The 12,619-nt window shown below is 42.0% G+C and overlaps 1 protein-coding gene across 1 annotated transcript in view; it reads left to right on the forward strand.

Moving 5' to 3' along the window:
* The window catches only part of LOC126386604 (protein phosphatase 1 regulatory subunit 1A-like), a 46,945-nt gene extending 35,492 nt beyond the window's left edge, over positions 1–11,453 (forward strand). The window contains exons 5-7 of the mRNA XM_050039031.1: positions 1,162–1,344; positions 6,227–6,352; positions 8,437–11,453. Coding sequence (XP_049894988.1) covers positions 1,162–1,344; positions 6,227–6,352; positions 8,437–8,516 — 389 coding nt within the window. The 3' untranslated portion in view covers positions 8,517–11,453. The remainder of the gene's footprint in view (positions 1–1,161; positions 1,345–6,226; positions 6,353–8,436) is intronic.
* Positions 11,454–12,619: the final 1,166 nt, after the last annotated feature.

Here is a 12,619-nt window from a genome sequence, read left to right on the forward strand (position 1 = left end):
ACGGGAGGGGTGAGCGAGTGAGCCCTGCAATCTAGAATTTGACCACTGATGTCACTGTTTTCAACGGTTTTCAACCCATTTTACACAGTGGCCCTTTAATGGGACAACGCTATTAGTGTGTCCGATAGAGTCCAGCATGTCAGATGTCAGGAAACTTACTTGGTGAAGCAGCTGAGCTAATGATGAAAGTTTGCTCCATCTTGAATGTCCTATTTCAACCTTGGAGCCAATCAGTGCTGCACTTGCCTCAGCAGGGATTCATTATCCATTAGTTTCTTACCAGAATTTCTCCCAATTTCCATTTTCTGAGCTTAAAAGTGGGTCTGTGTGAGTTTGGGGCATCTGGGGTCCTGCACCACTGCAAGAAAGCCTGAATAACAAACGTTAAAGTGCCCCCGAAGAGCCTGAAAAGTGTTCCAGCACCTGATTATTTCTGTCGGCTGTTTTTGTGACTGCAATTCAAATATTTTAAGTGTCAGTTTCCAATTAGATCAAATACAGAATGTATTGATTCATGCAGTACAACAGAGAGTAAGTTCCAACAAAGAAACTGAAGCGAGGGAACAATTATGAGAAGATAAGTGAAATTTGGTGCTCAAGGATGTTTATTCTTCAATTAGTTTCACAGCTAAACAGCTCCTAGTGTGATGAGTCACTTCTAAGAGGGAACCCAGGCGAAGAGCGGCGGGCTTTAGTTTCCCACTACAAGGAGATTAACAGTAATATAACTGTGGATGAAGGAGGTCGAAGAAGGCGATTAAACTAATCACCTCCCAACTCTGATGTATCTTTACCTGCCCCCTCACTCCACACACTGCTGGATGTTAATTAAATCTTGCTAGTTTATTAAAAAAGCTTAACCTAAAATAATCTTTTGAAGTGCTGGATTTCTCGTTGAGCCTCCACCTTTATCTTGCTTTCCTGTTCATACACCGTCTTTTCTCCCGTTGGTTCCCTTCATCTCACTCCACTTTCCTTTATCGCTTGTCCTCCTTCTTCCGACATTTCCCCAATGATTCTGTGCTTTTTACTTCCCACTATGTCTTCAAACCCACTACTTTCCCCTCTCATCTCCCTCCCCTGTTACCTCTTTCGTCTTAACCAACTTTTCTTTTCCCTGCTTCCCTCTCATCTTTCTTATCTCCACCTTCCTCCTCCCAGAGCTGCAGTTCCTGGTAGAGCACCACCTGTACAGGCAGCAGCAGGGCGCCGGGGACGAGTGCTCCTCAGAGAGCTGCCTGTCGGACCGTCCCAGCCCCGACTCTGTTCCCACTGGGGAGGAGCTCCCACACGATGATGAGGCTACTGCAGAGGCCTTTGAGAAACTGCGCTGCCAAATGGAGGGTATGTTTTGAGACTGTGAATTTGCATGCTTGCAGGATTGCAGCTGCCTTTTCAGCAACACAACCTCCTTTTAAACCTAAAATTGGCACAAACAAGAGCACTTCAACACTTTGTAAAATTAAATACTATCTGGAAATGTGTGGAGTTGGGAGGCGTACACACGCCACATCTTCAACTGCTTGGAAAACGCAAGGTCGGGCGCTGGGCACTACTTTTGTGCCTTCTTTGAGCCAGCTTTCAAGAGCATAGATTGGGAATGATATCTGTTGGCTGTGATTGGTTGTTCCTCGTCACATGGCATGCGGTGTGTGCTGCTGCATTCCAAAAGTTGACCTCGGTTCATCTTGGGGCACAGCCGTCACGCCCTGAAAAATAGGTGCTCGGAAATGCCTGTGTGTTGCTCTGGCGTCGCTCTGGCGTTTGAGTGCACCTGCCGCACGTCTTCATTGAAAACAATGAATTTGTGGGCGCAAAAAACATGGCTAGTGTTCGGCCCCTTGTACAGTATGAAGTTTCCTTGTTTATGTTCATGTGTTTTTTACACACTCTAAACTGATCATTAAGGTATGAAGTTTAGTGAGTATTTGTCAATCTGGACGTGCAGTTTATGAAAGTAAAAAGAACAAAATTTCCGTTTAAAATGTGGTGTGGTAAAAGCAGAAAGTAGAAACACTTAAAGCCACTACAAGGAACTTTTAACTGGATATGCAAAAGTCTCTCGTTTCTGCTTATGTCTGTGCGTGACCTACAACAGCAAATGAGACCATCGGTGTGAAGATAAGCTATTTCTATATAGTGTATATCCATACCTTTAGGAAACTGTCTCCGGGTCCACCCCAGGTCGCTTCCAGGACGAAACGATTTACGGCACTCAGACGGCACACGTCATCTTACCTAGCTGCTTACATTTATAGTGACTCTTATAAATAGTCGCTATTCCTCCTCCTCGACCCGACGTCCGCGGGGAGTTAAAATAGCAGCAATCATCGGGTAAAAGTTCTGTGAAAGCACTGGACTCACCAACAGTCAGCCACGTCTCAGTCACACAGAGAAAATCCAATCCTCGGGAAGTCAGGAAATCCTTCAGGATAAACGTTTTGTTCCCTAGCGATCTAGCATTTACCAGCCCAATCCTGGCAGGAGCCGGCGGGTCCACGGCGTTAGCTGTCCGGGGAGCCACACACAGAGGCCGCAGGTTGCGCAGATTCACCCCGCGCCAGCGGGGACGAGGAGAGCAGGGGCCGCGGGGCTGGAACACCTCATCCGGGCCGACGACAGGTACCAGCCAGGCGTCGACAGGGTCCAGCGAGTGCCGAGAAATAAAGAGGCGAGGCACCGCTCCATACTCAGTCCAAGAAGCCGTGGAAGTGCTCGCCAAACAGGCCTTCAGCCTTACCAGCCGACCGCTGCGTTTACCCCGGCGGCGGTGGCGCTTACGCTGGAGAGGTGGAGCTGGGGCGTGGCAGAGGTGAGCTGGGATCCCCGATAGGAGTGGGGGCAAAGTTTTCCCGTCTTGTTGTTTCATTCATCCCCAAAACAAACACATGCCCGAGCCAGGTAAGTGTCTTTACGACAATACGCGCTAGAGCTCATGGGAAATGATGTAGGCTTCATTCCGGCAAAACACTACCACTTTTGTCCACAGGGTCGCCAAAATCAACTCAAAATGAAAGTTCCTTGTAGGGGCTTTAAGTAAAGTGCAGTACAAGTACTTAGAAATTGTACTTAATCTAAGCATAGTGGTTGAATAAATGTACTTTCCTCTCTGCATTTCGGTTAGAGTCCACTCATAAGATGAATGAAGAACATGAATGAATATATGAGCAGGGAGGCTGCATGTCGAGGGCAAGAAGAAGAAAAAGAATGCAAGGGTGGACTCAGGAGGGACCCAGGAGGGACACATGAGGGACACATGAGGATGCTGGAGTGAAGCAAGGACAGACAGAAAAGGAGGTCACTGCTTTGGCCTCTGAAAAATGGATGGTGTTGTTCCATGAGAAAAGAGGGAGGGGATGTTGAGGAATAATGTTAAGAGAGGGATGAATCCAAATACAGCTTATTATCATGAGGGAAGTGTGTAGAATTGGGAGAAAAGGGAAGCAGCAGAGTAAAGCAGAGAATGAGGAAAGAAGCAGGAAAATGGCTGGAAGGGATGTATGTAAATGATGTAGGGTTATGGAGGAAGAGGAAAATTAAAATGAGTGAAACAAAGGGACTGGGGGAAAAGGGGAAATGGAGAGGAATACTTAAAGGAATGTTCTGCCATTTTGGGAAATATGCTAATTTGCTTTCTTGACCAAAGTTAGGTGAGAAGATCAATACCATGTTTGTACGGTAAAATATTGTGTATAGCTTGAGCCAGCTGCCAGTAAGCTTAGCATAGCATAAAGACTGGAAGAGACTAGCCTGGCTTTGTCCAAAGGTAACAAAATCAGCCTGCAAGCATCTCAATGCTCACAATTTAACATGTTTTCTCATTTATTTAGTCTGCACAAGAGGTGTAAAAGAACATGACATACGCATGCATGCACGCACGCCCGCGCGCGCACACACACACACACACACACACACACACAGAGCAACACTGGCAGTGTCATTTTTACACGTTTTTGTAAACATTATAATTAGCGGGCTGGTAAGCAGATTTTGTCACCTTTGGACAGAGCTGAGCTAGCTATTTCCTCCTGTTTTCTGTGACCAGATGTCCTGTTTTTTATTTCAGGGCTGTCCAGTTGGGTGTGGAGAATCCTGACAAATATGTGTAAAACACTAAAATGTCACCACAACTAAAACAATAATCAGTCCTTACAAGATTTCATGGCCTGGTTTTGTGATTTTTGTGGCCTGAAATGCCTGATTTCACAGCAGTTTTTTGTAAAAAAAAAAAAAAAAAATGTAATCCGTGTTGCGATATTTATAGGTAAAAATTGCAACAAAAAAAAGTTGAGCATATTAAAACCTTTTATTATGAGCATTCAGTCTTTCCCACAGTTAAAATGTATTTGTTGGGGAGGGACACCATAGCCCTAAAGGACTCTCTCCTCCTGCTCTCTCTGCACGGTTAGCACAAGCTAACACAGCACAACATGATTTCATCCCTACTCGTCATATTTTGCTGCTTGAGCAGAAGCCTTGCAGCAGCGGTTACCATCCGAAACCAAGCCATGAATCTCATACCAACACAGAAACAGCCGAACCCTTCCATTAAACCTGTTAAACTATTCAGTAACGTTAGCTGTGTGATGCTAACAGTTACCCCTGTCACTGTGTGTGTGACTGTGTCCTCCAAGACACAGAGCTCTGGTCAAGGAGGGACTTAGAGAATCAATAGTCTGCACACAGCTCTACAATGAAATTAGATTTTACTGGTTTTAAATAGGCTAGTCAACTTTGCGGTAATGTTACCGCAATTGTACAAAATTACAAGGCCATACAGAGTTCACAAGGATTGCCTAAATTGGTGTTAGTTGTTACGATTGCGATTGCGATTCCATCCATCCTGGATGGGGTGGATAATAAGATTATACTTGGTTTTAGTGCTCACAGACCTGATGTTTATCATGTTCTGACCCACTCATTATTATCTAACCCAATGTAGAAACAAGCAATGTGCCACACTGTCTGTATGTGTTTCAGTCAATGTGTTATTGTATTATTGAGACCGCTGCTGTAACGGTTAGCTGTCATGCTACAGATAAAGTTGATCTCTTCTAAAGAGCTCCAAGAGGCTCCTTCCCTTGTAAAGTTCACATGACGAAAACCATCTGGTAAAACATAACCGGAGATTGTTTGTTTTTTGGTTTTCAAATAAACTATATTTGGGTGTATTAGGAGAGACAAAACATACATTTTCGTCTGCTGAGGCACTATCTAGGGTGTTGAAAGGTGTGCTAGGTAGATATGCTAAGCGCTGTTTAGCCCCCATCCTGATGACAATGCCTATGTTGCATGAATAAGCGCATATGTCGAATAAGCACATGAACATGAGGTGCACTTAAGAGTCCTAGGTTTGAGGTTTGAACATGTGGTCACCCCCTGATTCCAGTCTTTATGCTAAGCTAAGCTAAACTAACTGGCTGCTGGCTGTAGCTTCATATTTACCGTAAAGACATGAGAGTGATATTGACCCTCTCATCAAACTCCCTGAGAGAAAGTGATTACTTGAACTGTTACTTTAATGAAAACACTTAACATGGTTCAAAGTACCACCTTGGCAGATACTGTTTCCTCCCTGTGCCAAATACTTTAACATCCGATGAGAAAAAACAGAATCAGCTTTTGAGCTCAGGCCAAATAATTCACTTTAATGGCAGGTGAGTGGACGGTCAGAGAGTACAGCACGTATTGTACACACATGCAGTAATTACCCAGCACTAATGCACCATGAGGGCTGCTTTTCTGAAGTGCTGACATATTTTACAATTTTTGTTGTTATCTACAGTATTTTACTTTTCACTGAGACACATGCTTTTTAGGGCATTAAAAAAATTACTCCAGTGTGATAAGATGACCATGTATTTTTTGGGTTGCTCGCATGGTGTGGAGCTGCTAATTAAGCTCTCAGTGCAGATGAAAGGAGGAAGGGGGAAGCTGGGGGAAACAAATCGATGACCATTAACACCAGTGCAGTTGAGGGGTGTTTTCACTCAAAGAGCCTTTTGAATTCACTCAGCGTGACTAAAATAGATGTAACTAAATGTCAGGTGAAGCTGATTGATGTGACGAGGTGGTTAAGTTTGGTACTCTAATATAATTTAACAGAAAATATGTTTTATTTTTATCCACACTGCTGGGTGACTGAAAGTGCATTGTTTTGTCTCTGCTTAGTTACATTGCTCTTCACCTTCATGTCATCCTCTGTCTGTCCCTCTGCCCCCTGCAGAGTTCTCAAGGGAGAGCCTAGAAGCTGCTGGTGGACTCGAGTGCCCCCTCTCCAAGGAGAAGGCTGATTGCTCCAGTGTTGCCAACGTAGCAGATCCCTCATCGCAACAAAACAACGCACAAGCAGGTAGAGTCAAAAGAGCTGCATTTACACAGGAATCCTCTCCCTCAGGGGACTCTTCATCACCCGTTCACTAGGCCGGGTTTATTTCGATATGTTAAACAGTTCAACAGGCTTGGCTTGGTGTCATGTAATCATGGCTTGTCAACAAACATCTGTGAAGTGGCTTTGATCCGCACTTCACAGAGCGCTGCAGTGGCTGCAATGCCCCGGGAGGCAGCTCATACGAAGTGGAAAAATTTGTTTGTAGGGCTGATGGGGTTGAGCTGATACTGTGGCTGATCTGTCATTACCATAGACTTTGTTTGTTTATTTGTCTCAACCACTGATCTACGTGGACATATAAATATAAATCAAGAAAATGTAATTTGTTGCAAATCACTGGTTAACACTGTGAGAAGCTAATTAAAGTGTGTAGATATAAAAGTCAGGCTTAATTGTTGAACCTTCATTATGGATCATGATGTTTTACTGTGTGTTCACAGAGCTAATTGTAGAGGCGGCACAATCGGATACATAGTAAACAGAAAGATAAAGATTGGAAGCATAAATTGCAGCGTTGATGCTTCTGAGTGAGTTAAAACTGCTTCAGGATCATTTATGGGGGAGTGCCCAGTGGCTTTCCATGTAAAAGGCCATGTCCTGATGAATAACTGATGAACATTTAGGTAAATATAAGGATCAGATTGGACATGGAATTGATAGACACTCAATTCTAAAGGACCCAGGTCAGGTTGAGGGCCAAAAAGTCAGCAACATCAACTGACTTTTGAATGTTTCCATGTGATTTAGTTCTAGATTTTTTCTTTAATATTCATATTTCCAATGAGTATGTTTTACTTGCTAAAGTCTAATTGTGTGACAACATACAAACGACACAGCAACAGGCCACAAGTCATTTTCAGTGAAGGCTGATGACATGAAGCGACACATTGACACCCAACACTTGTCGCTGTGGTTGGGCGTAATGTGTTACAAATCAGAGATGAGCTGGCCGCAACTGATTGGCTGACAGCAAAGCATCAACCAGTTGTTTTTGTTTCTAGCAGGGGTACTGTTGTTTTGCTCAGTTAGCTGATAGTATGCTAGTTTTCCATGGGTTGCAGATTCAAATCCACCGGCCTGCGAGGCACTTCTGTGCGGAGTTTGCATGTTCTCCCCATGTCAGCGTGTGTTCTTAACCAGCTTCCTTCCACAATCCAAAGATATGCAGGTTAGGTTAATCTGTGACTCTAAATTGGTGTGAATGTGAGCATGAATGGTTGTCTGTCTTGTTGTCTGTGTCTGGCAACCTGTCCAGACTGTATTATGCCACTCACCCAATGTCAGCTGGGATAGGCTCCAGCCCCCCCGCGGCTCTGTACCAGGATAAGTGGATACAGAAAATGAATGAATGAATGAATGAATGACTGTCAGCTTTCTGTGCACTGTGGTGCACACAGGGATACAATACGTAGACAGAATGTGATTTTAAAATGAGGCTCAGACATTTAAGAAAAGCACAGATTTCTTTTGACCAAATACAGACAGTGGTTGACATTCAGTCAAGGTACTTTAAGGCAAGTAGCAGAGACACACACACAAGCCCATGACTACGTAACTACATTTCCGAGTGCTTGAACAGCAATTCAGCGGCAACTTGGTGATAATGTGGCTTGTCATGTTGTTGTGTTGTCACTAGAGTGTGAGCACAGTTGCCCAAGTTGCCCAAATTAGATAAATAATCACTTCATAATCACTCTTACCACACTGAATGAAAAGTCTAAGGATGACTTTTACCCTCATATCTATATGATATCAGAAAATACAAAAAGAGAAAGTGAGAGTAAATTACAGAACTTTACCTTCCACTGTAAAGCCAAGGTGAATGTATATAATTTTTCTATATAGTTCAACAAGCAAGAAACAGAAAACAGAGTGTAATTTTATCTCCATTTGTAGAAACAACCATGCCTTTGTTGGAATAAAAAAGTGTTCCTGAATATTTATTTATTGTTTAGCTGCAAGAGTCCATTAAAATCCCTCAAGTCAGCCTCTTCTCTTTCTTTTATTGTCCTCCAGTCTTTTATGTCTCTGTCTATATTTTGCAGACACAAAAGCAGCAGCATCCAGCGCGAGTCAGCCGGCGGAGGAGAAGACAAAGAAATGCAGCCTGGAGAAAGAAAAATAAAGCGTTCTTCTTCTGTACAACACAAAGCTGCTCAGTCTGCTCAGCCAGCCCAGCACAATGACAGAAGATTGTGTCTGCAGATCCACTTTTTAGAAACATCAGGGCATCTATGTTCCTCTACGGTCAGGCCTTAGTTACCACCCCGAGAACAAGAACAAAGGTTTCTACACTTATTTTGTGTCAAAAATCCTGTGTGAATTATTTAATTATGATATATTGGTTTTCTAGCTTCTCCTGCACTAAATTAAAACTAGCCTAATGTATCAACCTTACGGGAAAGAGAGCGTCTTTTCCTGTTCCAGTCACACAGTCATTATCATAAACCACCAACACTCACATGCATAATGTCCTGCTTAATGTTCAAAGGCAACAAATATTCTATCACAATCCTTTTAGTCAGTTTCTATCATTAAATATGTGCCATGACTCCTGCAATTATTGTTCCATCTCAAAGCAATAAAAATGAATTAGTACCTCATAAATAACTGGGACCCAAAACATCACTTTTAAATTCAAATGCAATCCTTTAGTTAGATAGACACTGAATCTGAAATGAGTGGCTCGCACATCTGGATTGACTGACTGAAAATATTCATGTATGTTTACAGCACTGGATTGGACAGCTATCCTTATCCTCCATCTATCATCTTTCCTTAGTTTTCCACCAACAGAAACGCAGCCCAGTTGCCAGTAGAAAATATTTGCATTGCACACATCTGCAAACCACAAATATATTACATTTGCACTTTTTACACATATACTATACTAGCTGACTTTGTATTCGGGAGGTGGAGGGCATGGTGGGTGGTGTACAGATCACTGTTCAAAACCAACAAACAACAACACTGGTTGTTTCCCAGCAGCGTTTGAGCCACAGAGCCTATTTCACTGTCTCATCCCTGCTTTTCCAGCAGCTTTTGTGCCACCAAATGTGGGTGTTTTAATCCAAAACACTATCTTTTCCTTTTCATAACCAAGTGGTGTGTGTACCTAAACATCACCACACGGAAAGTTTCAATGAACCTGCTACAAGTTAATGTACAAATATAATGTATCGATGGTTTGCAGAAATATACAATGTGAACATTTTTTATGGTGATTGCGTTGATTATGTTTTGGAGTTTTGTGCCGTTGGTCGGACAAAACAAGACATTTGAAGACATCATTTTGAACTCTAACTTTAAAAAACTCTGAGGGGCATTGAGGGAAAGAATGATTCATCAATTAATCGAGAAAACAAAAACGTAAACCAAAAGGGAAAACTATTTATATTTTACAGTTTTTGGTTTGATGATGGTTCCCCCTATCTTTGCATAAATTTGTTGGAATACTGTTCTGATATTCATCCAAGTGGATGGGGACCTTGTTTCCATACAGCCAATCAGATCATTTCATTCCAAACTATATTTGCATAAAGCACTGACCTCAGACAGCAGCCTGAGCAACAAGAGCCACAAACTTTAAACAACCCACATTAACTTTCTCCTTCTTATCCAACTTGCAAACACGAACGCATGCCTTGCCCCGAACGTTCAGTTTGTTGAATGAGTGACAGAACAAACATCCACCGAGGGAAAGTACTCTGCTAACTTCATTTTGCAGGCTCGACACTCATTTATGGAGCCCCTGAGGTCCTGGTGATATTATTTATCTTGTTCCCACAAGACAGTTAACTTTTGTATACAAGATAATTATTTTTTGGGAACAAGTTATTATCTTGCGCTAATGAGATAATAACCTATGCCTATCATAAGCACAAGAGGCTAATTTATGTGCACAGGATAAGAAAATGTCTCTGGTGAAACTTTAGGGGCTCCATAATGATTAGTCACTCAGCTGCAACAGCTTGTAAACTTACCTGCAAATATCCGGTTAGATGCTGGTGTAGTCCTCAGTCTTCAATACCACTGCTAACAGCACCCAGTCTGCCCATGACATGTAGACTACAATGTAAGTTTGTCACCTGCTAGCTGTCAATCAAACAGAGACACACCCTCAGCTGCTGAGGCGAAAGTACATCTGATATTTTCTTTATTTATTTTTATTCAAGACCCTTATCTTTGACATTGTAACTATTAACAATACATAAAAAACATTATTTTTGTCAGTTGGACTTCAAAGTGTGAAGTAATTACTGCTAAATCCCAATTAAAAACATCAGTGATTATCATGTCTGGTTACAGTAATACACTAATAACCAGCGTTCACCAGCTTAACTGTGTGGTTGTACATCTCTAAAAGAAGGGATGTTAATGAGGGGTGCATCTGCAGATGCATTTACATATTTGGAGCTAACAAGGACAAACCCCTCTCCAGTGAACAAATTGCACCCTTATATTTGACACTGGAATGCTTTTTGGGAATCTTAATCCTGCTCATGAAACACTTTCCTGCATGGCACTGAATCAACGGTGACTTTTCTTTACTGTGCTTCATTTTGTACGGGAACTTACTAAAACATTGAATCTGACATTTTAAATACAGGACACAAACTGTAATTACCGACATTCCCTTTTTTTTGTATGAAACATGGACATTATAAAGTCATCACCGCACTCTTAAATGTTATCTCATCTGTTAACTGTATCACTAAGTGGCATTATTATGTAGAGTGTGTGACAATCCTCCCATAACCTTTACATTATACTCGACATGCCTGAAAGAAATAAAACTGAAACCGAAAACTAAAGCCACCCAAGTATTGATCACAACAACTACGACCACTATGTTCACAAAGAACAAGAAAGACAGTAAAAACATTCCTGTGCAAGCTTTTGATTTTTTCTTCTGCAGTGTATTTATGGACCATGTAATGTTTGTTCTGTTTTTGAATGGTAATAGTGTTCTTTACATGGATTTAATCTGGGGAGTTTTGTTCCAATTTTACTTGAATTGATTGATGATTACATATGTAATCTAAATTTGTTTGATACAATAAAAAGTTTAAATTGGTGATTGGCTGTTTTTCTTTCACACTAACATCCAGGCACGGTCTATGAACTCTGCATCCAGTCAAGATAAAATCTGCTTTCCTATTATAAACATAAAAAAGAGGTGTGTTGGGGGAAATTCTCAAGTTAAAGTCAGTTTAACTTACAGCTTCTGACAACACTGCACCACTAGTTATGTGTTCGGTAGAGGTTGACTCCTAAAAATAGGCACTCTGCCAATAAATAATTCAATATACTCAGAGCCGGAAGCATAAAAACATTCATTTTTCATACACGGCACTGGTTTCACAAATATATGTTGAAACACTGCAGCAATTTAAGCTACATGTGGTGTCAATACACCTCCAGTTGCCTTTTTAACACAGCCTGAGAGAGACTGATCACCTCTATTTCACGTTTTTGCTGTGAAAGCACGTTGCAGTCATCACTTTAGGTGGATAGGCTGCAGGATTTTTTGAGAGTAAAAGACTAAAGTTGCAGTTTTTTTATTGATTTTCTGTATCAGGGTGAGAAACGCTCTGATCGTAACTTTTAAATTGGGTTGAGAAAAGAATATAAACCTTAAGAAATACAGGATGTCATACAGAAAATATATGCTTTATTGTTTTTGTGCTGAGATTCTGCAGATCATATTCACTACGTACAGTACATGTGTAAGGTGACAGTATTGGTGCCTTTTTTCGTGTGTGTGTGTGTGTGTGTGTGTGTGTGTGTGTGCGTGTTTGAAGCTGAACCCTCTGGGCAACCCTGGAGCCACTTCTCTCACTTTGCTCTACAGCTCCTCCAGCTGGAAGAGCAGAGAACTGAAGTCACTGCTTTACCAGGCATCAGACAAAGGGGGACTTTCACATTTTTACTGTGCATGTTAAAGTCACAGTTACATTTTGAGAAGAATGGGATCAAGGTTTGGGATGTATTTGGAACTCAACGCATATTAAGAACTAAAAGTCAAGAAATCTGCCACATTAATTTTGACAAATCTTGAACAAGCTGTCTCTTTCAAGTCCCCAGACTTTATGTAATACTAAACTGCTGGACATCCATCCATCTTCTAACCGCTTCATCCTCTTGAGGGTCACGGGGGGGCTGGAGCCTATCCCAGCTGACATTGGGCGAGAGGCAGGGTACACCCTGGACAGGTCGCCAGACTAT

Source organism: Epinephelus moara, chromosome 24 (genome assembly GCF_006386435.1).
Source record: "Epinephelus moara isolate mb chromosome 24, YSFRI_EMoa_1.0, whole genome shotgun sequence".
Classification (NCBI taxonomy): Eukaryota; Metazoa; Chordata; class Actinopteri; order Perciformes; family Serranidae; genus Epinephelus; species Epinephelus moara.